We start from the raw sequence: 23,690 nt of genomic DNA on the forward strand, positions 1-23,690 counted from the left end.
CAAAGACAGTATTTTTCCATCTCCGCCATATCAAACAGTTGGTCCCTTATCTTTCCCGCCCTGATCTGGCCACAGTGATGCATGCAAGGGTCACCTACAGGCTTGACTGCTTTAACTCGCTCTACGCGGGACTGCCCTTGAAGTTGTCCCAGAAACTCCAGCGGGTGCAGAATGCCGCGGCGAGGCTCTTCACAGGGTCCTTGCCATGGGACCACATTCACCCAGTGCTTTTCCAGCTGCACTGGCTCCCAGTGGAGGACAGGGTCAGGTTTAAGGTGCTGGTTTTGACCTTTAAAGCCATTTGCAGCCTAGGACCCTCATACCTATGGGACCGCCTCTCCTGGTATGCCCCGCGGAGGACCTTAAGGTCCATAAATAGCAACGCTCTAAGGTTCCAGGCCCTAAGGAATTCAGATTAGCCTCAACCAGGGCCAGGGCCTTTTCAACATTGAAATGAGGCTGCATTTTAAGTTGTATTTTAATCCTGTTTTTAAGTTGCATTTTAATCAATTGTTTTTATACCTGATGTTAGCCGCTCTGAGCCCGGTATTGGCCGGGGAGGGCGGGGTATAAATAAAATTTATTATTATTATTAAACTGTAACACAATCATACTTCAAAATTCACGTCTCCAAATTTTGAAATGCAGTTGTTCAGCTAAGTGATGTGTACAAAAATGCATATACTAGGATAAAGTATAAAAGGCATTTGTTATTGAAATTAACACATCATAGTGCAGTATATTAAGGAAAACGGCTTTACAAAAATGTTTGCATTGGCCAAATTACATAAAAGTGTGTATTTTTGGAGAAATTTATGCTAAATGCTGATGAATTTTAATTTTAAAGATTGAAATTTAAGATTGAAAAAATGAAAACAGAAAGAAACCAAAATGGAAAGATGAACCTATCTAAACATTTTATTCACAAACCAATTGCTCCGTTAACACGTACAAGTCCTTCTGCATTATATTGTCCCACTATTCCCCTGCCCCTATTGCAGGTGTTTGTGGTGCATCAAAAAATGTTTTTAAAGCTTTCTCGGGTTTCTGGAGTGTTTCTGAAGATGAGACAATTGCTCAAAGCAGTCTTAAATAACTGTCTTATTTCACATGAGCTTGCCTGAACATCAAAAAAGGACAGACTGTGAATTCTTTGGTCACTCACACTTTGGTTATTTGCTCCCCATATAACAGGAAAAGAAGTATGCTATGACCGACTGGGCTGCTTTTCAGATGATATACCATGGGCTGGAACTGTACAACGACCAATCGCAAAGTTACCTTGGTCCCCAACAAGAATAAACACTCGCTTCCTTCTCTACACAAAGCAGAACCCTAATAACTTCCAAGTAAGGCCCACAACCATGTAAAATTTCAAGATTTCCCCATACACAGAATAAAAGGGGATAATACTCTAAGGGCACTTCCAGGCTTGCTATTTTCAGGTAGGATTTAATCACATATGGGCAAATTCAGGTGGCACAATTATAGTTGACTGGGAGGTCTTGCCCTGCAGACCCACTTCTCCCAAAGTATCAGATTTTTTTGCAATAAGGAAAGTGGCAGAAAAATGAACTGGAAAGTGTTGAACAATGTTGTCTAACATCCCTACATTCAGATCTTAATGAATGCCTGTTAAATGGCCAACACCATCTAATCTCACTGCAAGCAAATCAGGATGAGTGCTCAAAAAGCAGGTCATCTGGAGGTGGCCTCAGAGAAACACCTCTGTGAAACATATAGAAATTCACAGACAGTGTGGGTGAATTAAAACACATCTCAATCATTATGGATGGTGTTTGGTACTTTCACTCAGTTTTAGGTGGGTTGGGAGAAGCAGTTAAAGTTTATATTCTTTCATACCTTTCACAGGAAATCACTGCAATTAATCCAGAAACGATTGATTATTCAAACTTTAATGCCAGCAAGATAACTCGCTTCATTACCCATGGATTTGTAGATCAAGGTGAAGAAAACTGGCTGTCAGACATGTGCAAGGTACAGTACAATGTAATGTTCATGAAAAAGCTCTGAAATACATTCATATCCAGACAACAACAACCATAAGAATTATGAACTTGCACTTAATTGTGAGTTCAGATTTTCATTTGTCAGGATTAACTAAAGTATTTTCTTGGAGGGATTTAAAGATCATGTCATCCAGTACCCTAAAATGAAGCCAGATCTGTCATACTCAAATGCTTCTGAGGCTCTGATACTTAAAATATGAAGTGATTTTCCTCTTACTTGACTCACTTGCAAAACAGTTAGGCCATGTGGGGCCTAGAAATGCTGCAGTGTGGAGTGCTCTTGTTCAGGGTTCCAGCCAGCCAACCCTGCCATTTTCTAGGATACTCCGTTCCATTTCCCCTCTCTTCTCCAGTTTCCACCTCCTCAACACTCATCATTCGGTGATCATTGGACTCGGAGGGTTTGAAAATCAGGGTTTTATGTTGCATCTTTTTTGTATTGCTGGAAACCTTGGGGTTTCTACAGGTATGCTAATACCTCTCCCTAGTGTGTGTGTACGTGTGTGGTGCCACTGTGGCTACTTAGGAGTAGCACCTGCCTCCAAACTTTGCTAGTATAGGGAAAATAGATAACACAAGGAAATGAACCATGAAACATTACAAAGGTAAAATGGCCTAAAGGCAGCTGCCAGCCAAGGTGGCTACAGTAGCACAATTCTGTGAATAATAGGATAAATGGTGCTTTAGCACAAAAAGAACATTCGGGATTTGTGGAGCCAGGACGCTGTCCCTCAAGTTTGTTTTTACTCTGTTTGCATCAGAGGATGTTTCAAGTGGAAGATGTGAACTGCATCTGCATAGACTGGAGTAGTGGTTCCAGGTGTCCATACACCCAAGCATCGAACAATATCCGTGTGGTGGGAGCTGAAGTGGCCTACTTTGTAAATGTCCTTCAGGTAAGAGCAGTTCCATTCACTATGCCATAGTTATGAATCCTACAGATACTGGAAGGCATCCATGACAAGAAAGATTAAATCATTTGATAAAACCTGGGCAAAAACCCCCACCCCAATACTTTATTTTATATAAGAAACAATTTATTATATCATCTGGTGGACAGAGTGAGTTTAGTGTCAAAATTCAGTTACCTATTCTGGGAAGATGTTTTGTTGGGGAGAGGAAAAGGTTGTCACCTGTAGCTAAGCCAATATTGAAATTTTAGCAAGGAAGTATAATCCTAGTATTCAGTTTTAAATATGCATTCTTGACTACTGCAAGCACTAGGGCAAGATTTGCAAAGCCATATATTAATTATGCACTTGATTCAAATTTAATGCAGCAATATACAAAGCAGTCAGACAAAAATAGAACCCTTAATATAAAATAAATACATAGATAACATACAAATGGTTTAGAAATGAAATAAAATAACAATAGTAACTTTCCCAATGCCACCAAGCAGAAGTCCACAGCTAAGAACGGAATTCAGAACTCCTGTGTCAAAATCCAAAAGGTATTATATCCATTGAGCTACAGACCATCTCAATATATATTATTTGTGCTAAGAAACAAGTACCAGTTAAGAGCCGATGCTGTCTTCACCAATGTTGTGGTGTCCTGCTGTTTTGGACTACAACTCCTATCATTCCCAGTCAATGTACTGGCTAGGATTGATGAGAGTTGTGATCAAAAACAGCTGGAGGGCACCATATGGAGGAAAGTTGATCTAACCTAGATGGCATCTTATTTAAAAGATATGAAATCCAAAGATATGCTATGTCTTTCTTCAACTCTGTCGTTTTGCAATGTACTTCAGCACCTTTAAGCTACCCGTAAAGTCAGTCTCTCTCCCTCCCCCCTCCCCCTTTCTCTCTCACACATGGAGTGACTCCAAGCTGAATTCAGCTTGTAAGGATAAAGGTGCGTGTAGATTGAGTTACAAACTGAATGAACCATAACACACATCTACCAGTGTGTATGCTGTTTTCTTTACAATTGCTCTTTTTTTAGTCAAAGTATGGATACTCTCCATCCATGGTTCATTTCATTGGCCACAGCCTTGGGGCACATGCAGGTGGTGAGATGGGAAGAAGAGTACCAGGAATTGGAAGAATAACTGGTAGGTTGGTGCAATGCAAATTGGTATCAAGACAATCAATATGGACTTTGAATCTTATCTGCCATGTTGTACTTATATAATTATAGTAGCTCATTATATTGGGGGGAAAGTGTTTAATGAATGGGAAAGTGTGAATATACTTTGGCATGTGTTGCTGTTGGGTGTAGCCTAGTCTACTGTAGAATGGCATTTGAAAGCCCAGCAATATAACACTGCCTTGGAGATACAAGGATAGGGCATATTTCAGGATCAGTGCAGCTACAGGTGTTTTACAATCCTGCACAGGTTCAGATAATTTGCTTGAGGGGATTTCGTGGCAAATAATTGAATGCAAAGTTGTTCTGATGGGAATCAGAATTTTCCCAACTCCGCTCCCATTTCCAATAATATGTTGTTAGTTGTTACTTCAGTTAACTGTGGTTCAACATATTCCGTAAATTTTCATCTCTTGAAACAAACATTTAAATATTTATAGGACTGGATCCTGCTCAACCCTATTTTCAAGGCACACCAACTGAGGTCAGACTGGATAAAAGCCACGCTGATTTTGTTGACATTATTCATACTGATTCAGCCCCAACCATTCCATACATGGGTAAGTTGACTGCAGTATACAACATGTGCAATAATATGCATGCGATCTTTCAAATTTAACATATACTTATCTGCTATGAACTTTCCAGGGTTTGGTATAAGTCAAGCTATAGGACACCTTGATTTTTATCCAAATGGAGGAGAATATATGCCGGGATGTAAGAAGAATCCTATTTCACAAATAGTTGACATTGATGGAATCTGGGAAGGTATGTATCAGATCAGGGAAACAGGGACAGAGGGACAGAGGTGGGATGTGTGGTCATGAATAGACTGGAGTCCAAAGGCTGGATTAAAGATAGAGATGGGGGAGGGATTGCACAGTTACTTCAATCAGTTGCTGACTGCTAGACCAGCCTATAAGGAAGAGCTTTATAATATCTGTTTCCTCTTGATTGCAATTGCAAGATTCAGTGATGGTCACCTACTTGAATGTCTTTAAAAGAGAATTCATGGAGGATAAAGCTATCAATGGTTATTAGCCATGGTGGCTGTGCTATACATCCACTGTCAGAGGAATACAAGTGGCTGGGAATTACAAGTGGGGAGAGCACTATTGCACCCAGGTGCTGCTTGCAGGCTTCCCACTGACATCTGGTTGGCCTCCATGAGAATAGGATGCTGCCTTTGGCCTAATCCTACAGGGCTCTTCTTATGATCTTATGATTGCTTTGCATGGTGAGTTGACCAGCTTTAGGCTGTTGTAGGGCAGGCATGTCCAAAGTCTGTTTTGGGGGCCTAATCCGGCCGGCCGGTTTAATCTAGCCCCTGTGGCAGTTTATTTCCTGGCATAAAATCCTAAAAAAAACCTCAACAACTTCAATCCTAAAAGAAGCTCAACAACTCCAACCCTTAAAGGTGCTCAACAGCTTCAATCCTAAAAAAGGTCAACAACTTTGGTCGGCCCTTTGGTCGGCCCTCGCTGCCCTTCATTTCATCAAATCTGGCCCTCTTCGAAAAAAGTTTGGATACCACTGCTGTAGGGTCAGCTGACAGCACTAAGACCAGCACTGCAGCCTATAGGGGTGCCCTCTATCTGATTGGCTGACTAAGCTCCAGAGCACTGGTGCTACAGAAGGTTTGTCACCAAAGACTGTCTCGAGGTTACCGTTCAATACCTTCTTTAGTTTTTTATGTTATGCCACCAAAATACTTACAACAGTAGATTCATTTAGCCTTTTAAATCCTACTGACTTCCATGAGAGAATAAAATACATACTCAAATCTCTTCTGCTGAAATTAATAGGACTTTAGTATGCTTAAATCTGTGTAGATGAATGGATTGTTTCCAACACTGCTGTTATGTTCATGCATCATACTTTGACTTGTGTGGTGGAACCCTCAGCCCACTGTGCCCCCTAGAAATCTGATCCTGAGGATTAAGGGGGCCCTTTGGAGCAGATTTGGTGGGTGGGCAGAAGGAGAAGAAAGGAGACTTTTCAATGTACTCTTGATGCAGGAAACATGTTGTATTGGAGTGCACTGAAGCCAGAATTAATGGTAATGTATACACAGCCTGATTTTTACTCAGAGCAGACCTATTAAAATGAATGAACCTGCGTTAGCCATGTCTATTAATCTCAGTTGATCAATTCTGACTAGCATTGGATAGAACCCATACTGAAGAGATAAGCAACTTTCCAAAATATATAGTAGATAGGAAGATAATTTGTGTACATATTTTGTGTTACGTACTTATTTTGATAATTAGCAAATATGTATATAAGTACATGTGTGATTATTTCTGATTTTTGAATTTACTATTAATTTTCAATCTTTGTTAATTTAAGAAAATGAAATATAGCCCAGGGCTAGAAATCTTGACATACAGCAATAAAAACAGTGTGTTTTCTTGTCAACCCCACAAATCAAGATTGCATTATAGAAGCATAGCAAGTGTTAATGAATCTTCCTTAGTAAAATATCCCAAACCTTGTCATCCTTATATGTCCCCAAACCTCCTGTCTGATTCATTTATGAAAAACCTGTTCCATTACACTGATTCAACAGGCATAAAATCTGTCAATATGATGGCAGATATAAAAAAGACACCTACTTAATTATAGTTCTGTTGCATCCAATATTTTCCCTAATTAGCATACAGAATAGAAACAAACAGGAATTAATTCAGTTGAGAAAAGCTGCCTATGATAGAAGTAAATGCAGCTTAAACTATTCCAATCATTTGAAGATTGAGGACAGAACATAATTAATCTCTCTTACTTAGTTTCTTGGCAGCAGTGCTAGACAATGGTGTTAGCATATGAGGAATGACCTTGATATTTGGTTATGTTGCTGCATTTGTGATTATTGCTTTTGGCAGTGAAAATAATCAAATTCTATCACGTCTTTTTTCTATTCAAAATGGAATTGAAAAGGAACAAGGGATTCTACTAACAGATACAATGAGCTAGGGATGAAGCAGATCAGTTTTCCATGCTTCCAATTTCACACATCACTCAAGGGGAATTTTGAATGTTAAGAATGAGATTTCACCCCTCAACATTAATTTTGGTCATACTACCCAATGCTGTTTGTGCACTATTAATGAAGCACAGGCCACTCAGAAAGATACAGGGACCAATTGCAGGGTTAGAATACTTTCCAGTGGCTTTTCCTATGAGTGTCAAAGACTGAAGAACTGTTCAATACTAATTTTGTTACAAACACTGACTATCAAAGTTAAAAAAGAATCAAGAATCAAGGATTATATTAGCAACAGGTATTGACTATTTACATACAGGATATGAAACCTAGGATACTACTAGAAGTCAAATCTCAGATTTAAGATTTAAACATAATGCTAAGCTAAACCATGGCTAAGTATGAATGAAGAATGCTTTGCAGTAGTTTTCATGCTACTGGAACCTGAGCCATGGTTGGGCTTAGTATTATGCCTGAACTTAGGCTCATGGTTTATCTTCCCCAAACAAACCACAAGCAACAAGCTGAGAACAAACCTTAGAGGCAACTAACTGTTGCTGTTTTGCAGCAAAACAAACATGAGCTAAAGTAACCCAGTGTAACCAATCTTTTGCCTTCCCTTATCCCACCAATGGTGATGTATTCTTAATCTTACAAGGGGGTATTTTGGAATCTACCATTGCTTGAAATGTGGTTGTGAACAGTTAGAGAGAATGTAGTTAAATCCAGAAAGGGGGATAAAAGCAGAAGCTGTGCATATAGCCTTGGTCAAAGCACATGATACAAAGAAGAATCAAAAAGTAAACTATAGCACATAACAGCAGTTTCTTTTGCACAGGAACCCGTGACTTTGTGGCCTGTAACCACTTGCGAAGCTACAAGTATTATTCAGATAGCATTGTCTTCCCAGATGGATTTTTGGGTTACCCCTGCGCAGCATACAACTTATTTGAAACGGTTTGTTATTTGTGTATCTCAGGAGCAACACCTCATGTTATTGCTTCATCATGCACATGCAGTAGAATGCAGTTTTCCAGTTTGCTAAGATCCCTTGACACTAGTTTGTGTGAAGAAAAAGACTGGTCATTTGCAATGCCAAACCATGCCTTAGGAGAACGGGAACAAGACCTGTGCTCACGTAGTCTTCCTCATCCTCCTTCTTCCCTCTCATATGCCATTTAATTTGCTTCAAATCATTGTTTGCAATTACCGGTATATCCAAATAAGAAAACTGGTTTTCAACTACCCTCCATGCTGGGACTGCAAACCAGTTGCAAATCATGAGTTCCATTCCTGGTTTGGAGGGCAAGTGTGAACCATAGTTTGCCAGCTGGGATGCAACTGTAAGTTGTAGTTTGTCACAAACCAGAAAGTAACCAATTAAGCACAATGAATGAGAGGAGGAGGAAGCACATGAAGTGGAGACTCAACCATGTAATGCCAAGCCATGGGAACCAACTCACTCTGAGGCAGTTGTACCAGTACAACAGGTCATGGTCCATAAAAGAATAATTGGAATCTTGGGAATAGGTTACTGGACTAGTAGCAGAATGACGCAAGGCAGTCACAGTGAGAATTGAAGACTGATTAACATTAACTTCATATTACTATTGAAATAAATAGTTTTGGGTAGTTTTGGGTATAAGCTTTTGTGTGCATGCACACTTCTTCAGAGTGCATGCACACGAAAGCTTATACCCAGAACTACCTAGTTGGTCTCCAAGGTGCTACTGGACAATTTTTAATTTTTATTTATTTATTTCGACTGCATCAGACCAACATGGCTACCTACCTGAATCTAGATTAATATTACTATTGTCATTGTTTTCTGAACAGGAACTGTCAACTTCTTCAAATGTAAAAGTGCTAAAATAAACTCTAGGGTGCTATTTTCCCACGGCAAAGGGAAAGACATGTACAATGTAACTTCTGTCATCTTAAACTTAAAGGGTTATCAACCATGCAAACATTCTTATAATGTAGACCACTGAGAACAACTTCAAGGGACACACACAATTAATGCTTGCAGATTAGGTGAATTGTAGAATCAAGGCTTAGTTTACAAAGGCTCTATAATGATACTGCGTTTTGACTTTTATAATAGGTTTAAGGACAGCAGGCTGCCTTAATTCTCTTCTATGTACTAATTTGCTTCTGAAATGTCTTGAGAATATGGCATGGGTCAGGTGTGGCATTAGTGAGTGGGCCAGGAGGACTTTTGCACCAGCCCTGGGTGTCCTGCCTTTGCAAAACCTTTTAAAAAGCACCACTTCGCCTACAGGACAACTTGGCACACTCCATAGTGCAGAGCTTAATTTGCCAAAGGGAATCTGTACATAAAAAGTAGCATATGCAAATTTGTGTCATGGGTCTGTGTCTTGGGCCCTTAAAGTACCTGGCAGTACCCCAGTGGCGTAGCATGGGTTGTCAGCACCCGGGGCAAGGCAAGTAATTTGCGCCCCCTAACCCGTGGATTTGCGCCCCCTAACCCGTGGATTTGCGCCCCCTAACCCATGGATTTGCCCTAACCCCAGATGTTGCGCCCGGTGCGGCCGGCCCCCCCTGCACCCCCCACGCTACGCCACTGCAGTACCCCGGCACGTGACCTCCAAGTTGATCTTTGAGCCACAACAAGAAGTCAATTGTCCAGGGCAGGACAATGAAAGAGGTGTTGAAGAGTTATTAGGTATGGCTTCCCAACAGTGCAACAAATGAGAGAAATAATTGTTGCAATATGAATAAAATGAGTTTTCCTGTTTTCACTAGGATGGCTGCTTCCCATGTCCAAATGGTGGATGCCCTAAAATGGGTCACTATGCAATTGAATCTAAAGGCAGATTCACCTCTTCATTTACAAAGCTTTATCTGAACACTGGAGATGCCAAGGATTTTGCTCGTAAGTTCACTTTTGGAGTAAACTCTGAAGGCTGACCTTCAACCTATGTTGGCAGCTCAGAGAACTGTATGAAACAATAGTTCACTACAAAGATTACAGTTTGCTCTATTGGTCTGGATTTCCATCTTGTATGTGGAGCAAAAAAGATCCTAGATAACAGGCAGCATCTTTCCCAAAAGCCAAGACAACACTTCAGATGCTGCTAAATTGTGCCTAGACAGGTGTAGTGTTTCAGCAAGCAAGAGCCACACACAAAGCAAGCTTTTGTGCACAGAGATCAGAAACAGATGTACACCAAATGTGCCATAATTCAGAGCACCTGTGTTCTGATTCACAGTGGTCTATCTAGCTCAGTATTGTCTACACAGTCAGCAGCTCTCCAGGGATTCAGTCAAGAGTTTTTTCCAGCTGTTCCCAGCTGAGATTCCAGGGATTGAAACTGGGACCTTCCGCATGCAAAGCAGTTGCCCTAGCCAGGAACTATAGCCTGGAGCCATACTCTTTGCCTAGACAAATATTCAATTAATTCCACAACTTGAAGTGAAAGAGGATATTGCATAATACATTTGGTTTTGCAAATGATGTCTAAAGTTCCTCTGGTCTGAATCCTTCACATAAAAGAAATATCTGATATCAACACACAAAATTAAGACAAAGTAAGAAGAGTTAAATGTCAAGAATCATAGGAACTTGCCTGATGAAAATCAAAATCTTGCTATTTGTATTGTTCAGGTTGGAGGTACAAAATATCAGTCACTCTGTCTGGAAGAAGCAGTGTCCGTGGATACATAAATATTGCCCTATACGGAAGTGGAGGGAACACAAAGCAATATGAGATTTTCAAGTAAGTACAGTGGGTAGAAAATTAGATTTTAAAATATGTGTTTCTACTTGACACCTGCTTTTCTGTTTCTCTTTTTCTACTTGTAAGGCACTCCAAGATGATTTGATATATTTTTCTTTTCATATGGGGTGAACAGAAATGCAAATAAAGCTAAACAACAGATTTATATTCCATTACAATACATTCTATTTCATCTTCTAACAATTTTCTAGCAACTGGAGTTTTCTACATTAACCTCAAGGGCTCTTTTCTCTTTGGTTATCCTACTTGTTTAATGAATTTATGACCCACCTTTCTGCAATAAAGCCTCTAAGGTAGTTAACAAAAATGCAGATACAAATGAAAAAATAAACACAAATAACAGAGCAGCAAAAACCCAGTTTGCTTCTCAAGTGTGCTCTGCTCAGCTCTACTCTGCCAGGCTCTACCAGTGTGAGGTGCACCCTTCCAGTGTGAAAAGCCCTCTTATGCCTGCCAAAATGTGGGCTGGCAGATGCAAGCAGAAGCCCCTAAAAGAAGACATTTGTGGGGGCAGAAAGAGACAGAGCTGGGTTAGCCAAGGATCCACTGGATCCTAACTCAGTAAGGTATAGTATCTGATAAGCCTAAACCAGCCCTCCAACCTTTGTGCCAGGAATTCGGATTGCACACTAAAGGTTACAAAATTTACTAATTACTGACACTTTAGGGATCATATATATCAAATCAGGGTGTTTGTTTTCCTAATCCACATCAATTTGAATTACAGTAACTCTTTTCGGCCATTTTGCTGCCCAGTCACCCTGTTGTGGTGGTTTTCACAGTACATTTGCAGTTTTAGCAACTCAAATGAAATAATTTAAAATGGGTGAGTCCAAAAGAGCACAGGGCTTATGCACCTTTTTTGAATAGTTGTGTAGAAGTCATGCAGGGTACACCTGCTGAAATTCCCACTTCAGCTCAGCTGTAAAATTGCAGCTTTTCTTTTACACTTTTCTGCCCCCAGTTTAACGTCATGGGCGAAGTTGCACATTTCCCTGTCAGTCCCTGGCTTGGAATTATTTATAATCAGTATAAAACTTAAGTATAGTTTTATAAAACTTAAATACAGTTCTTCAGGTGACTGAGGAAAGGGCAGAATAAATGACCCAGCTCCCTGTCACAGTTGGTTGCTTGGCAACAGCCAACAGTGACCCATCCCTGACAATGGCCCTCCATGGCCTAGCCTCAAACCACTGCTGGTTAGTTGGCAACTCAAATTTCTTGAAAAAGATCATCAATGATAGGGCCAGCCCAATACATTTTGCCCCTGATGCAAATGACAAGAACACTCCCCATGTCCATAAGCCAACTGGTGTGGCAGTTGAAATTTACCTCAGCTCTGGCAATGGGACAGCCATCCCCCACAGTATCCAAGGGCAGCGGCATAGTTTAATGGATTTGGGAGAGGCCATGTGGAAGACCCAGTTCTGTCTTCCAACAGAGGAGAATGACCCAAGGTTTCAGGAGGAACAGCCAGCCCTCCAGTATCTGCCACCTGAGGCACTTGCCTCACTCTTTCTAGCAGAAACTGATCAATAATGTCAGTTAACCATTGCCATGTAGGTGGTAGTTTCTCTCTTTGAGAGTTTATCAGAGTTTGCCTTTGTGTTTTCTTCACTGCCAGCTTCATTCCCTTCTTTGTTAGGTCTCTCCCTTCAACTTTCGCACAACTCTTTTGTTTCCCCTCCTCAACCAAAAGCCCTTCCTTAATTGACTCCTGTTTTATTTTCTCACAGCTCGTTTTATAAGGTGCCCAGGAGGAGGCAATGTATTACCCCCTACACACAGGGGGAAGGGGGGAGAGCAGCATCTGCCACCCTGAGGCCATTGCTTCACTCCTCCTAATGATAGAGCCAGCCCTGAGAACCGACCAACAATTTTGGATGCAAAAACTGAACCATGGCTCAGTTTTGTGGAGTTCCCTCCCAGCTGATATCAGAAAGATCCCCTCCCGGTTGAAATTCCAGAATCTAATGAGGCCCTTTTAAAATTTTATTTCAGTGGGCATTTTAAGTCAGCTTTCTCATTCCACAGTTAGTTTTAAGTCATTTTATCTTTATTGCATCATGTTAACCATACTGCACAGCTCTTAAAGATGAAGATGCTAAGCGATATATAAATGGTTGAAAAGACAGAAAGCAATTCCTAGTAACAAAACTAGAAATGGGTCAGGGTTCTAATTTAAAGTGATATCTAATTTTGTGATATCACATTTATTGACATGGATTTTTCTGGGCATTTTAATTTCGTTAACAAAATGTATATACTGCTTGATTGAATCTCGTTTCTAAGCAATTTACAATAAATATTACAATTATCTATATAAATAGTTAAAGACAAGTAATTAGAAACATTTTAAAAACAATTAAAATCAACAGTAAACTAAAAAAGAAATTAGAGCACACCAACATTTATGTGTCTGGATAGGCTTATCCAAGTGAAAATGTTTTAAGCAGGTGCTGAAAGAAATAAAACAACGGTGCCTAATTGATGTCAATAGGCAGGGAGTTCCAAAGTTTCCAATGCTGTAGAATTTTGTTTGTTGAATACTGTCCTGGTCTCATAAATTATTTAGAACACATACCACCCACACTTTTCCACATTAGTCACTCTATTTTCAAATGTCATCTGCGTTAAGAGGGAGAAAACGCCCCTCTGGTATTTTCCGAAATGTGATTTTAAGCTTCCGCTTTTTGTTTGCTGTGACTGTCTGAGCTAAAAGCCCTGGTACATTATAGCTATTCAAAAATGTCACTTTCCAGCCTGCTATTTATTTAGTTTAGCCAGCAGCAACATGTTTTAGTGCTGAAAAGTAGATTTAATAGCAAGGACATTTTAAATTATTTCTACAATAAATGATTTTAATCTAAGCCAAATATCACCTGTCTGTCATGCAATATAAGGATGGTGGAGGGGAAAGAAACTCTGGCACACAGTAGTAAACAAACCCACATATATATAGTGCACATTTTTGGTATCCCTTTCATGCATTTGGCCCTCATTCTTCTCCATCGTGGTCTAGACAATACATTATCTACTGGGATTATAGCATTCCTTTGTCAGGTTTTGCACCTCCCCAGGCAATACTGTATAATAATCTGCTCCAAATCACCTGAAGGACTGTAGGCTTTCTTAAATTGAGCCTATGCTTATCCAACTATATATGCTGCCCGTGTCATGTCTTCCATGGATGCAGAGTTGAGGGCCCTTTTGAGATTTACATGGATAAAGCTGTCATAGTTTTAGGATCTTTGTTTTTTTTCAAAGAGCCTTTGTGTTTACTCCAATCTTCAAATGCAGGTCAGGGGAGGGGCTGCTCCCCTGATCCTCTTCTCCTCTCCCCATCTTGTATAATTTACACACTTTAAAGGTGCTAGTTGGCTGTGGTGATTCTAACCATGTGGAGATGTGGTAGGTTGCCTCCTCTTGAAATAAACTTGCCTAGAATCAATGCGGGGCATTGGAATGCACCTCAGAGCAACACATATCAACCTGTAGATCTTCAGACTTACCATATGTGCACACAAAAATATTTGGATAAGATACTTTCCTGTCAATAATTTTTCATCAGACTAGGGTTTTTACCTTAGTCTGGTAAAGTCAGGTCTAGTCAAACTTGTATACCTTACAGGTCAGCTCACGATATCTATAAAGACCAGTCAAATGATTCACCTCAAGTAACATTCAACATTGAGATTTGTATATACTGACTCAAATGGACTATCTGACATTGTATAAAGCAGTTTTCAATTTATGAGGCATTTCAAAGTCTATGGCCTTTTAAACTGGGGTGGGTGAGGTATTGTTTTTGTTTGTTATTGTGGTAATTTTTGTGTTTTGTGGTAAACTGCTCTGTGATCTTCAGGTGAAGGGCGGCAAACAAACAAACAAACAAACAAACAAACAAACAAATAAATAAATAAATATTACAACAACAATGATAATTGCTGAGCAAGACCACTAGTGTATTGAAATGCATCTGGGTCTTGGTATTGTTGCTGGTCACATGATTTTTGGTTCTCAGCATTCTTGCTGGCTACTTGTTATCTTATTACATTTCTCCATATTTTTTGAAAGTTTAAAGTTGAATTATATTCTTATGTACATATTGCAGTAGTAATCCTTGCATCTTTTGCTCATCATCCTACTTGAGTAATCCCAATTTTTCAAAACAGTCGACGGAGGATGAGAACCCTAGGCTTACCATGTGGGCAAGAGCTGCAGACCACTCTTGCAGTAAACTCTTGCATTCCTTCTTCTCAGTTACTGGTTGTCTGAATTTACCCTTTCTGCATTGCAAGTGAAATTCTCAGGAGCTGATGGAAAAGAAGCTAGATCTATGTGTTGGTATCTTCAGATGTGACAATACCAATGAGATGTTCAAATCTGATTATGTGTGTTACCTCTTACAGTGTTAGGTACTGAATAGTACATGATGCACTTGTGAACACAACATCCTAGAAACCACAGTGGCTGGACCAATGGCCAACACATCCTCTTGTGTCAATTAGCCTTCACCATGACACAGCATGATCAGTCAATAATGAAGGAAATCACTTACCTGTTTTTATTTTTCAAGGGGAATGTTGAAGCCTGGCACTATACATACCACCTTCACCGACATAGACGTCAATGTTGGAGCAGTAGCTAAAGTTAAATTCCTTTGGAACAATGATATCATAAACCCAACCTTTCCCAAATTGGGAGCTTCAAAGGTTCAGGTGCAAGATGGAGAAGATGGACATATGTATGTATAAGTGTTTTTTTTTTAAAAAAAAGAACCTCTTTGTGTATATGTATTATATTTTTTCTCTCCAAGGGGGAAACTCCAACCTGATGAAACTTATACCCACCTAATTGATGTACAACTTAATGTTGGATCAGTTACTAAGGTTAAATTTCTGTGGAACAACAATATCATAAACCCAACTTTGCCCAAACTGGGAGCAGCAAAGATTACAGTACAGGATGGAGAAGATGGGACAGTGTATGTATCCATTTGCTGTTTTATACAAAAAAGCACCAACCCATAAATATTTATTAAAGATATACAATTATCTTCAAAACAGACCAGAGGCCCAACATTGTTGCAGGAGAGTTTTGAGGAGAAAGATGCTAATCAGTAGCCTGTTTTTAGTATATTTTGAATACTTTAAAGACAAATTTAGGGGTGACTAAACCTGTGGTCTTTCCATTGTTGCTGGACTGCAGTTCCCAGCAATCCTGACCCGCGTAGTAAATGGTCAAGGATGATGGGATTTGGAGTCCAGCAATGTCTGGAAGGCCACAGGCTAGCCATTCATTCTACACAACCAGTGGTGTAGTGCTTAGCATCGGATTAGGACCTATCTGAGAAACCAGGGTTCAAATCCCCACTCGGCCATGAAGCTCACTGGGTGACCTTGGGCCAGTCATGGTCTCACATCTCTCTTAGCCTTGGCATTGGTTGGGTACATGTTTAAAAATAGTATTGGAAAGAGTGTGTATGTTGAACATAATTTGACTCTTGTGGTTTTGATTTAGCTATTGTTAGGGTGTTGCATCTAAAACTGATAGTTGTGCAGGGCAGATTTAGACATTCTTACACAGAAACCCCCGTGTGTCCAATGTGTCATTTAAAATTAATTAATTTAATTTTATAACAATAAATTATATGAACAGCAACCATGTGACACATAAATATATTCTCAAGTAAGAATCTTTAGGACCACCCCCTGCATGTCTACTCAGAAATAAGCTCCATAATCTTTAGGAATGGGCATTTAAATGTAAGTTTTTCAGTTATCATTATTCATTCAGTTAGGCAATGTTAGCCGCTGAAGTGAATTGCCTTATGGCCCTTCCCTCTGGACTTTGTGGTCTTATGGGCCTCCCTTGGTTAGATTGTAAGGTGTCTAATTTCACTTAGTTTAAAGTGCAATCAAGCAGCCCTAATGTGTTTGGGAACCTTCCAATTATTTTTGCTGAGTGTGCCCCTAAAACCTTCCCTTGGTGCAGATGTGGGAAATTTTTGGTTCTCCAGATGTTGCTGAACTACAGTTCCCATCAGCCCCAGCAGCTAATGACTATTGATGATGAGAATCGTGGTTCAGCAACCTCTGGAGGGCTAATGGTTCCTAACACCTGCCTTAGTGCACTGCTGGGAATTTTGTAAGATGTTTACATGGACGTTGCAAATATGATCAAAGTATAAGAATGAATGAACATGGGTAGTTCCTTGCAGGAAATAAGTACTTTAGTATTGGTCCCAGTGACATAAGAAGGCCCTGGAATGGGATACAATGTGGTGATGTATAATATTCCTTTTGCAAAAACCCTGGGCCTTAAATCCCCCCCCCCAAGATTCTTTAAGTAACCTTTTAGAATGTTCTTTAAATAACCAGCATTTTTCTAGCATTAGAGATATTCAATAGATGAAGATAAAATCAACACAATTATAAAAAATGCTGATACAAAATTAAATAAATGCACACTCTGTATTTATTACATTTTCTGGGAGCGTATGATGCAAAATTAAAACATCCTACTAAAATGGACTTGCAATAAAAATGAAACACTAACACTTTTAAACTAATGAATATATATGTGTTTTTTAATCCTCAGATACAATTTCTGTGGTAGTGACACAGTGAGAGAAGATGTTCTGCAAACACTTACACCGTGCTGAATAACAAGAAAAAATAGCAAAAGCTTTTATGCAAATCTTAATAAAAAGTCATAATGCTCCGCAGTCCACTTTCTAGGACTTTTGGCTGTTAACTGCTTTTGTATTATTTTATGTGATAATTTTTCTGTACTAGAATGTGAAAGAGATGACTAATTTATAAAAAAGAAAATGTCGCCTTTTCCATTTAAAAGACCCAAACATAGGCATACTAAGCTGCAACAGTCCACAGCAGCGAAACTGCAGGGGAATGTTTGCCTAGAAGAGGCACATTCCAGCCTCATGCGCTCTTGAATATATGAAGTGCCAAATTAATTGTAATGGATGGCACAGATCCCTTTGCATAAAATGCAAATATATGTGTGTTATCCCTATCAATATGAATAGAGCATCCTTTGCAGGTTGAGGAACTGTATATGCACTGGTTACCAGCCTTTAATCCAGCATACTACAGGATATAGTTAAGCTCAGTGCTTTTCTTCAAGAAAAAAGGATTCCAGTACTCACCTTGAAGTTGTTACAGTAATTGTCACACTTTTAACCAGTGCTTTTCTTCTAGAAAATCAAGGTGCCAGTACTGCGTACCCTTGAGTACACCCAGAAGAAAAGCACCGGTTAAGCTTAACTACTTGCATCCAAATACACATCCCATTGAAGGAAATGCAGTGGAAATGGACAAGCAGGTTGATGGACTGTACCTAAAAGGCGTTCATCAACAGCAACTTGTCAACCTGGAGAGAAGTAGCAAGGAGGGTGCCTTGGGGTTTGGTCTTGGGTACCACATTGCTCAATATCTTTATAAATGGCTTGAATGAAAGAGTATGTTATTCAAAGCTGCAGATGGCACCAAATCAATGGCATAAAACAGTCTCTCGCTGTCCATCTCCCCTTCGCATGCAGGACTCTCCCAACACCCAAGCTAAGGATTGGGGAAGGACTGGATTGGACTGCAAAGCTTTTAAGACAGCCAAGAGGGATATTCAGTCACAAAGCCAAAAATTGATTGAGAGGAAGAGAACCCCAGGGCTATTTTTTAAAATTTTGTGATTGTTTTCATCCAATGCAAGGCTCTTGTCACTTTTAGCTTTCCAGGCCAGTCCTCATTATGTACCTATAGAGCTATAGAATAGCTGTTCATGAGTATGTGAGGAAGCTATTTCGTTGTGTTTAACAATTTAGTTGCAGAATATAGTGGTTCAATTATGAATATGCAAAAAACCCCATGAAAGACTCTGTTAAACTGTTCATTGTTTTCTCTCTCACACACACATCTCAGCTAAGCATAAAGTGTTAGCAAGAGCTCCTTTGATCGGGATGTAATTATCTGTGTATGCCTTGAAAATGGACTTTTAATACCCCAAGAAGCGTCGATTATTCACACAGGAGAAAGCCACTTAATTTAGAAAATCATCTTCCCCACAGAGTTTGATACAGACAATTGTTGTTTTATAGAAACAAAGATGTATAAAATGGGTCTGGTGAGAACAAAGAACTCATGATAGGTTTAGACAAGGTTTTGAGATATACAATATAACATCAGTCAAAAAATGCAAAAGTAGCTAATTCACACCTGTAAGCAGAGCAAGGCAAGCTACAAATGCATGTATTTTAGGCTGCCATTCTACACACACTTAACTGGGAATAGCTCCCGCTGAGTTCAGCAGTACATCTGAATGTCTCAATAATACATAGGATTCCACTGTTACATCAGAGAGGAGTTTTGGTGCTTCAGGCAAGTACACTCTGGTTCAATTACTATACCAGTGCTATGACAAATGCTCTTCTTCATGTGGTTATCTGGTTTAATAGGTTAATCCACCTGATCTGCCAAATTATAGATTTGCCTATGGGAGTTCCCCAGGCACTTCCAGGCTGTCTCACTTTGTGTAGATTACTTCCTTTATGCTTTAAGAGTACATGCTCCCAAAGAACAACAAAGAAAGTGGGTGCAATGTGATACATAGGCGGTAGCTAAATGGGGCTCTTGTAGAGCACATCCACTTTGAAAACAAAAACCACACTGTACAGTAGGAATAATGGTTGAGCTGTACAAATCAAGTGTACACACATATGCACACAAACATATATGTACATGTGTAGTAGAGGCAGTTAGTGAAATGGGTGAACAAGCCTTAGAAAATATTTAAGCCCACATTTCCACCTCTGGGAAATCTGCATCACATTCTGGTCTACAAAGATTGCTGACTCTATTAAAGAAAGATGGATTGGGAACCAAAGTTCTCATATATCACATCACAATAGGAAGTAACGAAGGAAATATAATGTAAGAGAAAACCCTAAGAGCCATGTTTTGTGCTCCTTTCCCTGTGATTTCAAATGCATATTTGCTGCAGTGCATAAACATTAGATTGATTATGTGCACTTAGAATACATTTTTACTCCTCCTAAGGAAGTTGAAACATCTTTTGCCTTTGCTAATTCATTTAAACTCAAGCAAGCATTACATTTGCCTATACTGTAATAGTGAAATGGATTTCATATTTAGAAAACACCCAGCATTATTCGGGCTGCTAGTTTTCCTGAATTTGGCTCCTATGCCTTTATTTTACCTTTGTAGTAAGAAGAAATTTGATAGGTGATCTTTCTTTCCCCACCATAACATTTTCATGCCTGGAAAAAGCTAAATTTGTGCTTCTCGTTAAGGCTGCAATCCCACAGATTTGCCTGGAAATAAGTCCTGCAGATTTGTGAGTAGACATGTACTGTACAGTGGTGCCCCGGGTTACAGACGCTTCAGGTTACAGACACTTCAGGTTACAGACTCCGCTAACCCAGAAATAGTACCTCGGGTTAAGAACTTTGCTTCAGGATGAGAACAGAAATCACGTGGTGGGGTGTGGCAGCAGCAAGAGGCCCCATTAGCTAAAGTGGTACCTCAGGTTAAGAACAGTTTCAGGTTAAGAACGGACCTCCAGAATAAAGTAAGTTCTTAACCCGAGGTACCACTGTATAGGGTTATATTGTAACTTGTTAACACAGGAGCACCTGGGAGAAAAAGAAAAACACACCTGGTGACATTATGTGGATTTCAAGCATCAGTCTCACCTTTGGTGTAGCCACTTTTGCAAAGTGTATAATTTTACAAACATTTCTTGGACATGGGTAGCACTGGGAGCAGAGTGGGGTCAAAAGTGTGTTCTCTTCTCCTCTCTATTTCCAGATCCTCCATAGAAAACCTCCTCTTCCCGCCCCATATTTAAGTCCTCTGGTGCAATTGCTCCTAACATCAACGTATTCACCGTTAACTATGGGTTACCAAACGTCCTCTTTTAATAATGAAGTGCAACAGCATTCACTTTGTTGAGTAGTGTTTAAACAAACACTTTGGAAAGCTATCATATAAAATGCAAAGTTAAATGAACATCAAATTACTGTCCATTTCCGCAGCTTTCAGTGCTAATGGAGATATTTTTGTGACCATTTCCAAATGCTTATTCCCACCCACCCCCCAAATAGCACAAAAAGATTTGTTGTTTGAAAATGCAAGTGGCTGTTAACCATATATTATTTGTAAATACAACATGTTCCTGCATCATTCATTTCAGTGTCTCATTGAGGACTAATTGGTATATATTTTGGTTGACATGTATTGTTCTCTTGTAAAGGTGTCAAATTCCTTAGCTATGTCAGTGACAAAAGCCCCCACTGCTTGTGATATATAAATTATGCTCTTTACCATATAATCAGCCCTATCTGTTAGAATGCTATTTGCAACAAAACATGTTCAAAATATGTACCAGGCAGATTGGTCTTTCTTCATTTTAATATTGTGTTATTCACAGCAAAGTTTTTGATCTGAAGGCTAAAAGGGAACATGTTCCAAGATTTGATCAGCATTGTATCAATTAAGAGGCATTTGATTTCAAAAGCTGGTGAGGCTTATTAGTACAGTTCAGACTTCAAAATGTAGCTTTCACTATTAACATCTGAAAACATTGCCACTGTGGTTACAGAAGGAACAGTGTGATAACATCCTAGTATAGATTGATAATCTGGTATGTTGTAAGTATTCCTATGCAACTAAACTTTATTTCATTTACATTGTATTGTAAGGTATTTTTCGGGGAGGGTGGGCAATTTGTGGAGACATTTTGGTGGCTGGTGGTGTTTTCATTTTTTTCAAAAGGTGTAGGTGCACGGGTATAGAAATGCCCAGCATGAAAAAATATAGTGGAGAGCTGAGTGAAGGGGTGACTGGGGAGACAAACACAGCTCAGATACCTGCACTCAAGCTCTGCCCACCAGTGCAGATGGGAAGTGGTGGAATAGCAATGAATATCAGGACTAGGGGAATGGGAAAATGTGGAAGCTACTTTGCTGAAGGCACAAACAAAAGACTTAAATCTGAATGGGCTGTTTGCAGTATAAGGTTATTTTCTTCTCGACCACTGAGGTACAGCCCTTCTCTATCCAAAGCTACAAAAGCCAATGTCTGATATTTTCCTACCTTCTGATAGCTAGGCAATTCTAAATCTGTAATCTTTCAATCTCTCTCTCTTAAAAAAATAAAAAATATTCAGAAGTATTATCATTATTTTATTTATTTACACTCCACTTTTCCCCCAGAACCAGGACTCAAGGCAGCTTACAAAAATTAAAACAATCACAGAAAGCTAAAAAAAATACAGAAGATAATTGTTTAAAAGTAACTAAGCTATAATTGAATTAAAACAATGTAAACAACAACAACAACCAAATCTATTAAACTACAGATAGTAAAAGCACTAAAAGCAGCACCATTTAAAGCCCTTTCCTCAAAAGCAGTCAGTTCCCAAAGGCCTGCCGGAATAAAACTTCCTGCCAGTGGAAGGAAAACAAAGAGGGAGCCAATCGAGCCGCACTAGAGAGTTCCAAAGTTTGGGAGCAGCCACTGGGGAGGCCCTCTCCAGTGCCCCCACCAAATGGGCAGGTTCGTATGTTGAAAACCCCAAGCTTTTAGCCTCAAGAGGTAAAGTCCAGGGTATTCCATTGCTATTTCTGTGTATCTGAACAATTACTACCTATTAGTTCAGCTGCTTCGGTGGCCTATGCCATTTCCCCATACATGGCTTTACTGGAGTAGCACTATTCCACCAAGAAGGAATTTTAAGAAGTAGCTTCTAATGGAAGTAATGTTAATGATTATAATTTGTAATATAGCAGATGCCGTCTAATTTGCCTCCCTCTTCTGATGGCAGGCTGTACAAATTATAGGCTGAGGAAGAAAATCAAAGTCTAAAGGTTAGGAGATTAAGTCAAAGATTTAGAACTTAAATGCTCAACAAGGTACTATACAACACCCTCACACACACTGCTACACCAACAATCAGTGTAATTAAATTAACACATTTCTTTAAAAAAAGAAAACCCACCTCCCACAAAATCAAGTACTGCAGATGCACACAAACCCTTCAGATATTACGGGACAGATTAAAGAGAGCTGAACTCAAAACGTTTCCTTCAGATTTTAGATAAAATAAATGGGGGGCTGCTCCATTAACTAAACAGATGCAAGCAAAGGAATAGTAAAGGTAAAGGGACCCCTGACCGTTAGGTCCAGTCGTGGCCAACTCCGGGGTTGCGGCGCTCATCTTGCTTTATTGGCCGAAGGAGCCGGCGTACAGCTTCCGGGTCATGTGGCCAGCATGACTAAGCCGCTTCTGGCAAACCAGGGCAGCGCATGGGAACGCCGTTTACCTTCCCGCTGGAGCGGTACCTATTTATCTACTTGCACTTTGACATGCTTTCGAACTGCTAGGTTGGCAGGAGCAGGGACCAAGCAACGGGAGCTCAACCTGTCGTGGGGATTCGAACCGCCGACCTTCTAATTGGCAAGTCCTAGGCTCTGTGGTTTAACCCACAGCACCACCCGCGTCCCTAAGCAAAGGAATACTCTAGCGGAAAAGGAGGTGAAAATAAATGTACCTCAGTTGTGATAGGAAATCTGAAAAACTCCCCCAAGGTAATTTTGAAAAATGGACTGAAAGCAAATCTACATATTCTAAACATGCCTCAGAAACCCACTGGAACAACTCTTTCAGATGCCTGTTTCTTTGTACCATTGTTGCAGGGAACCCAAATGTCACTAGCGGCCCCTTCTGTTGTTAGAAAGCAGCATTTCCCAAGCACTGACTGGTAGCAGCTCTCCATAATTTCAG

General features: G+C 39.8%; 1 protein-coding gene across 1 annotated transcript; it reads left to right on the plus strand.

Annotated features, from left to right (window-relative positions):
- Positions 1 to 1,148: 1,148 nt before the first annotated feature.
- On the plus strand, positions 1,149 to 17,627 carry LOC310763899 (pancreatic triacylglycerol lipase-like; the record flags this gene model as incomplete). Its single annotated transcript, XM_083616765.1, has 11 exons — positions 1,149 to 1,349; positions 1,873 to 1,998; positions 2,792 to 2,926; positions 3,981 to 4,089; positions 4,565 to 4,684; positions 4,773 to 4,892; positions 7,946 to 8,064; positions 9,874 to 10,003; positions 10,736 to 10,847; positions 15,688 to 15,855; positions 17,472 to 17,627. Coding segments are annotated over 11 exons (1,404 nt in total), but the record flags the coding sequence as incomplete, so codon positions are not given.
- Positions 17,628 to 23,690: the final 6,063 nt, after the last annotated feature.

Source organism: Podarcis filfolensis, assembly GCF_964270895.1.
Source record: "Podarcis filfolensis genome assembly, chromosome: 5".
Lineage (NCBI taxonomy): Eukaryota > Metazoa > Chordata > Lepidosauria > Squamata > Lacertidae > Podarcis > Podarcis filfolensis.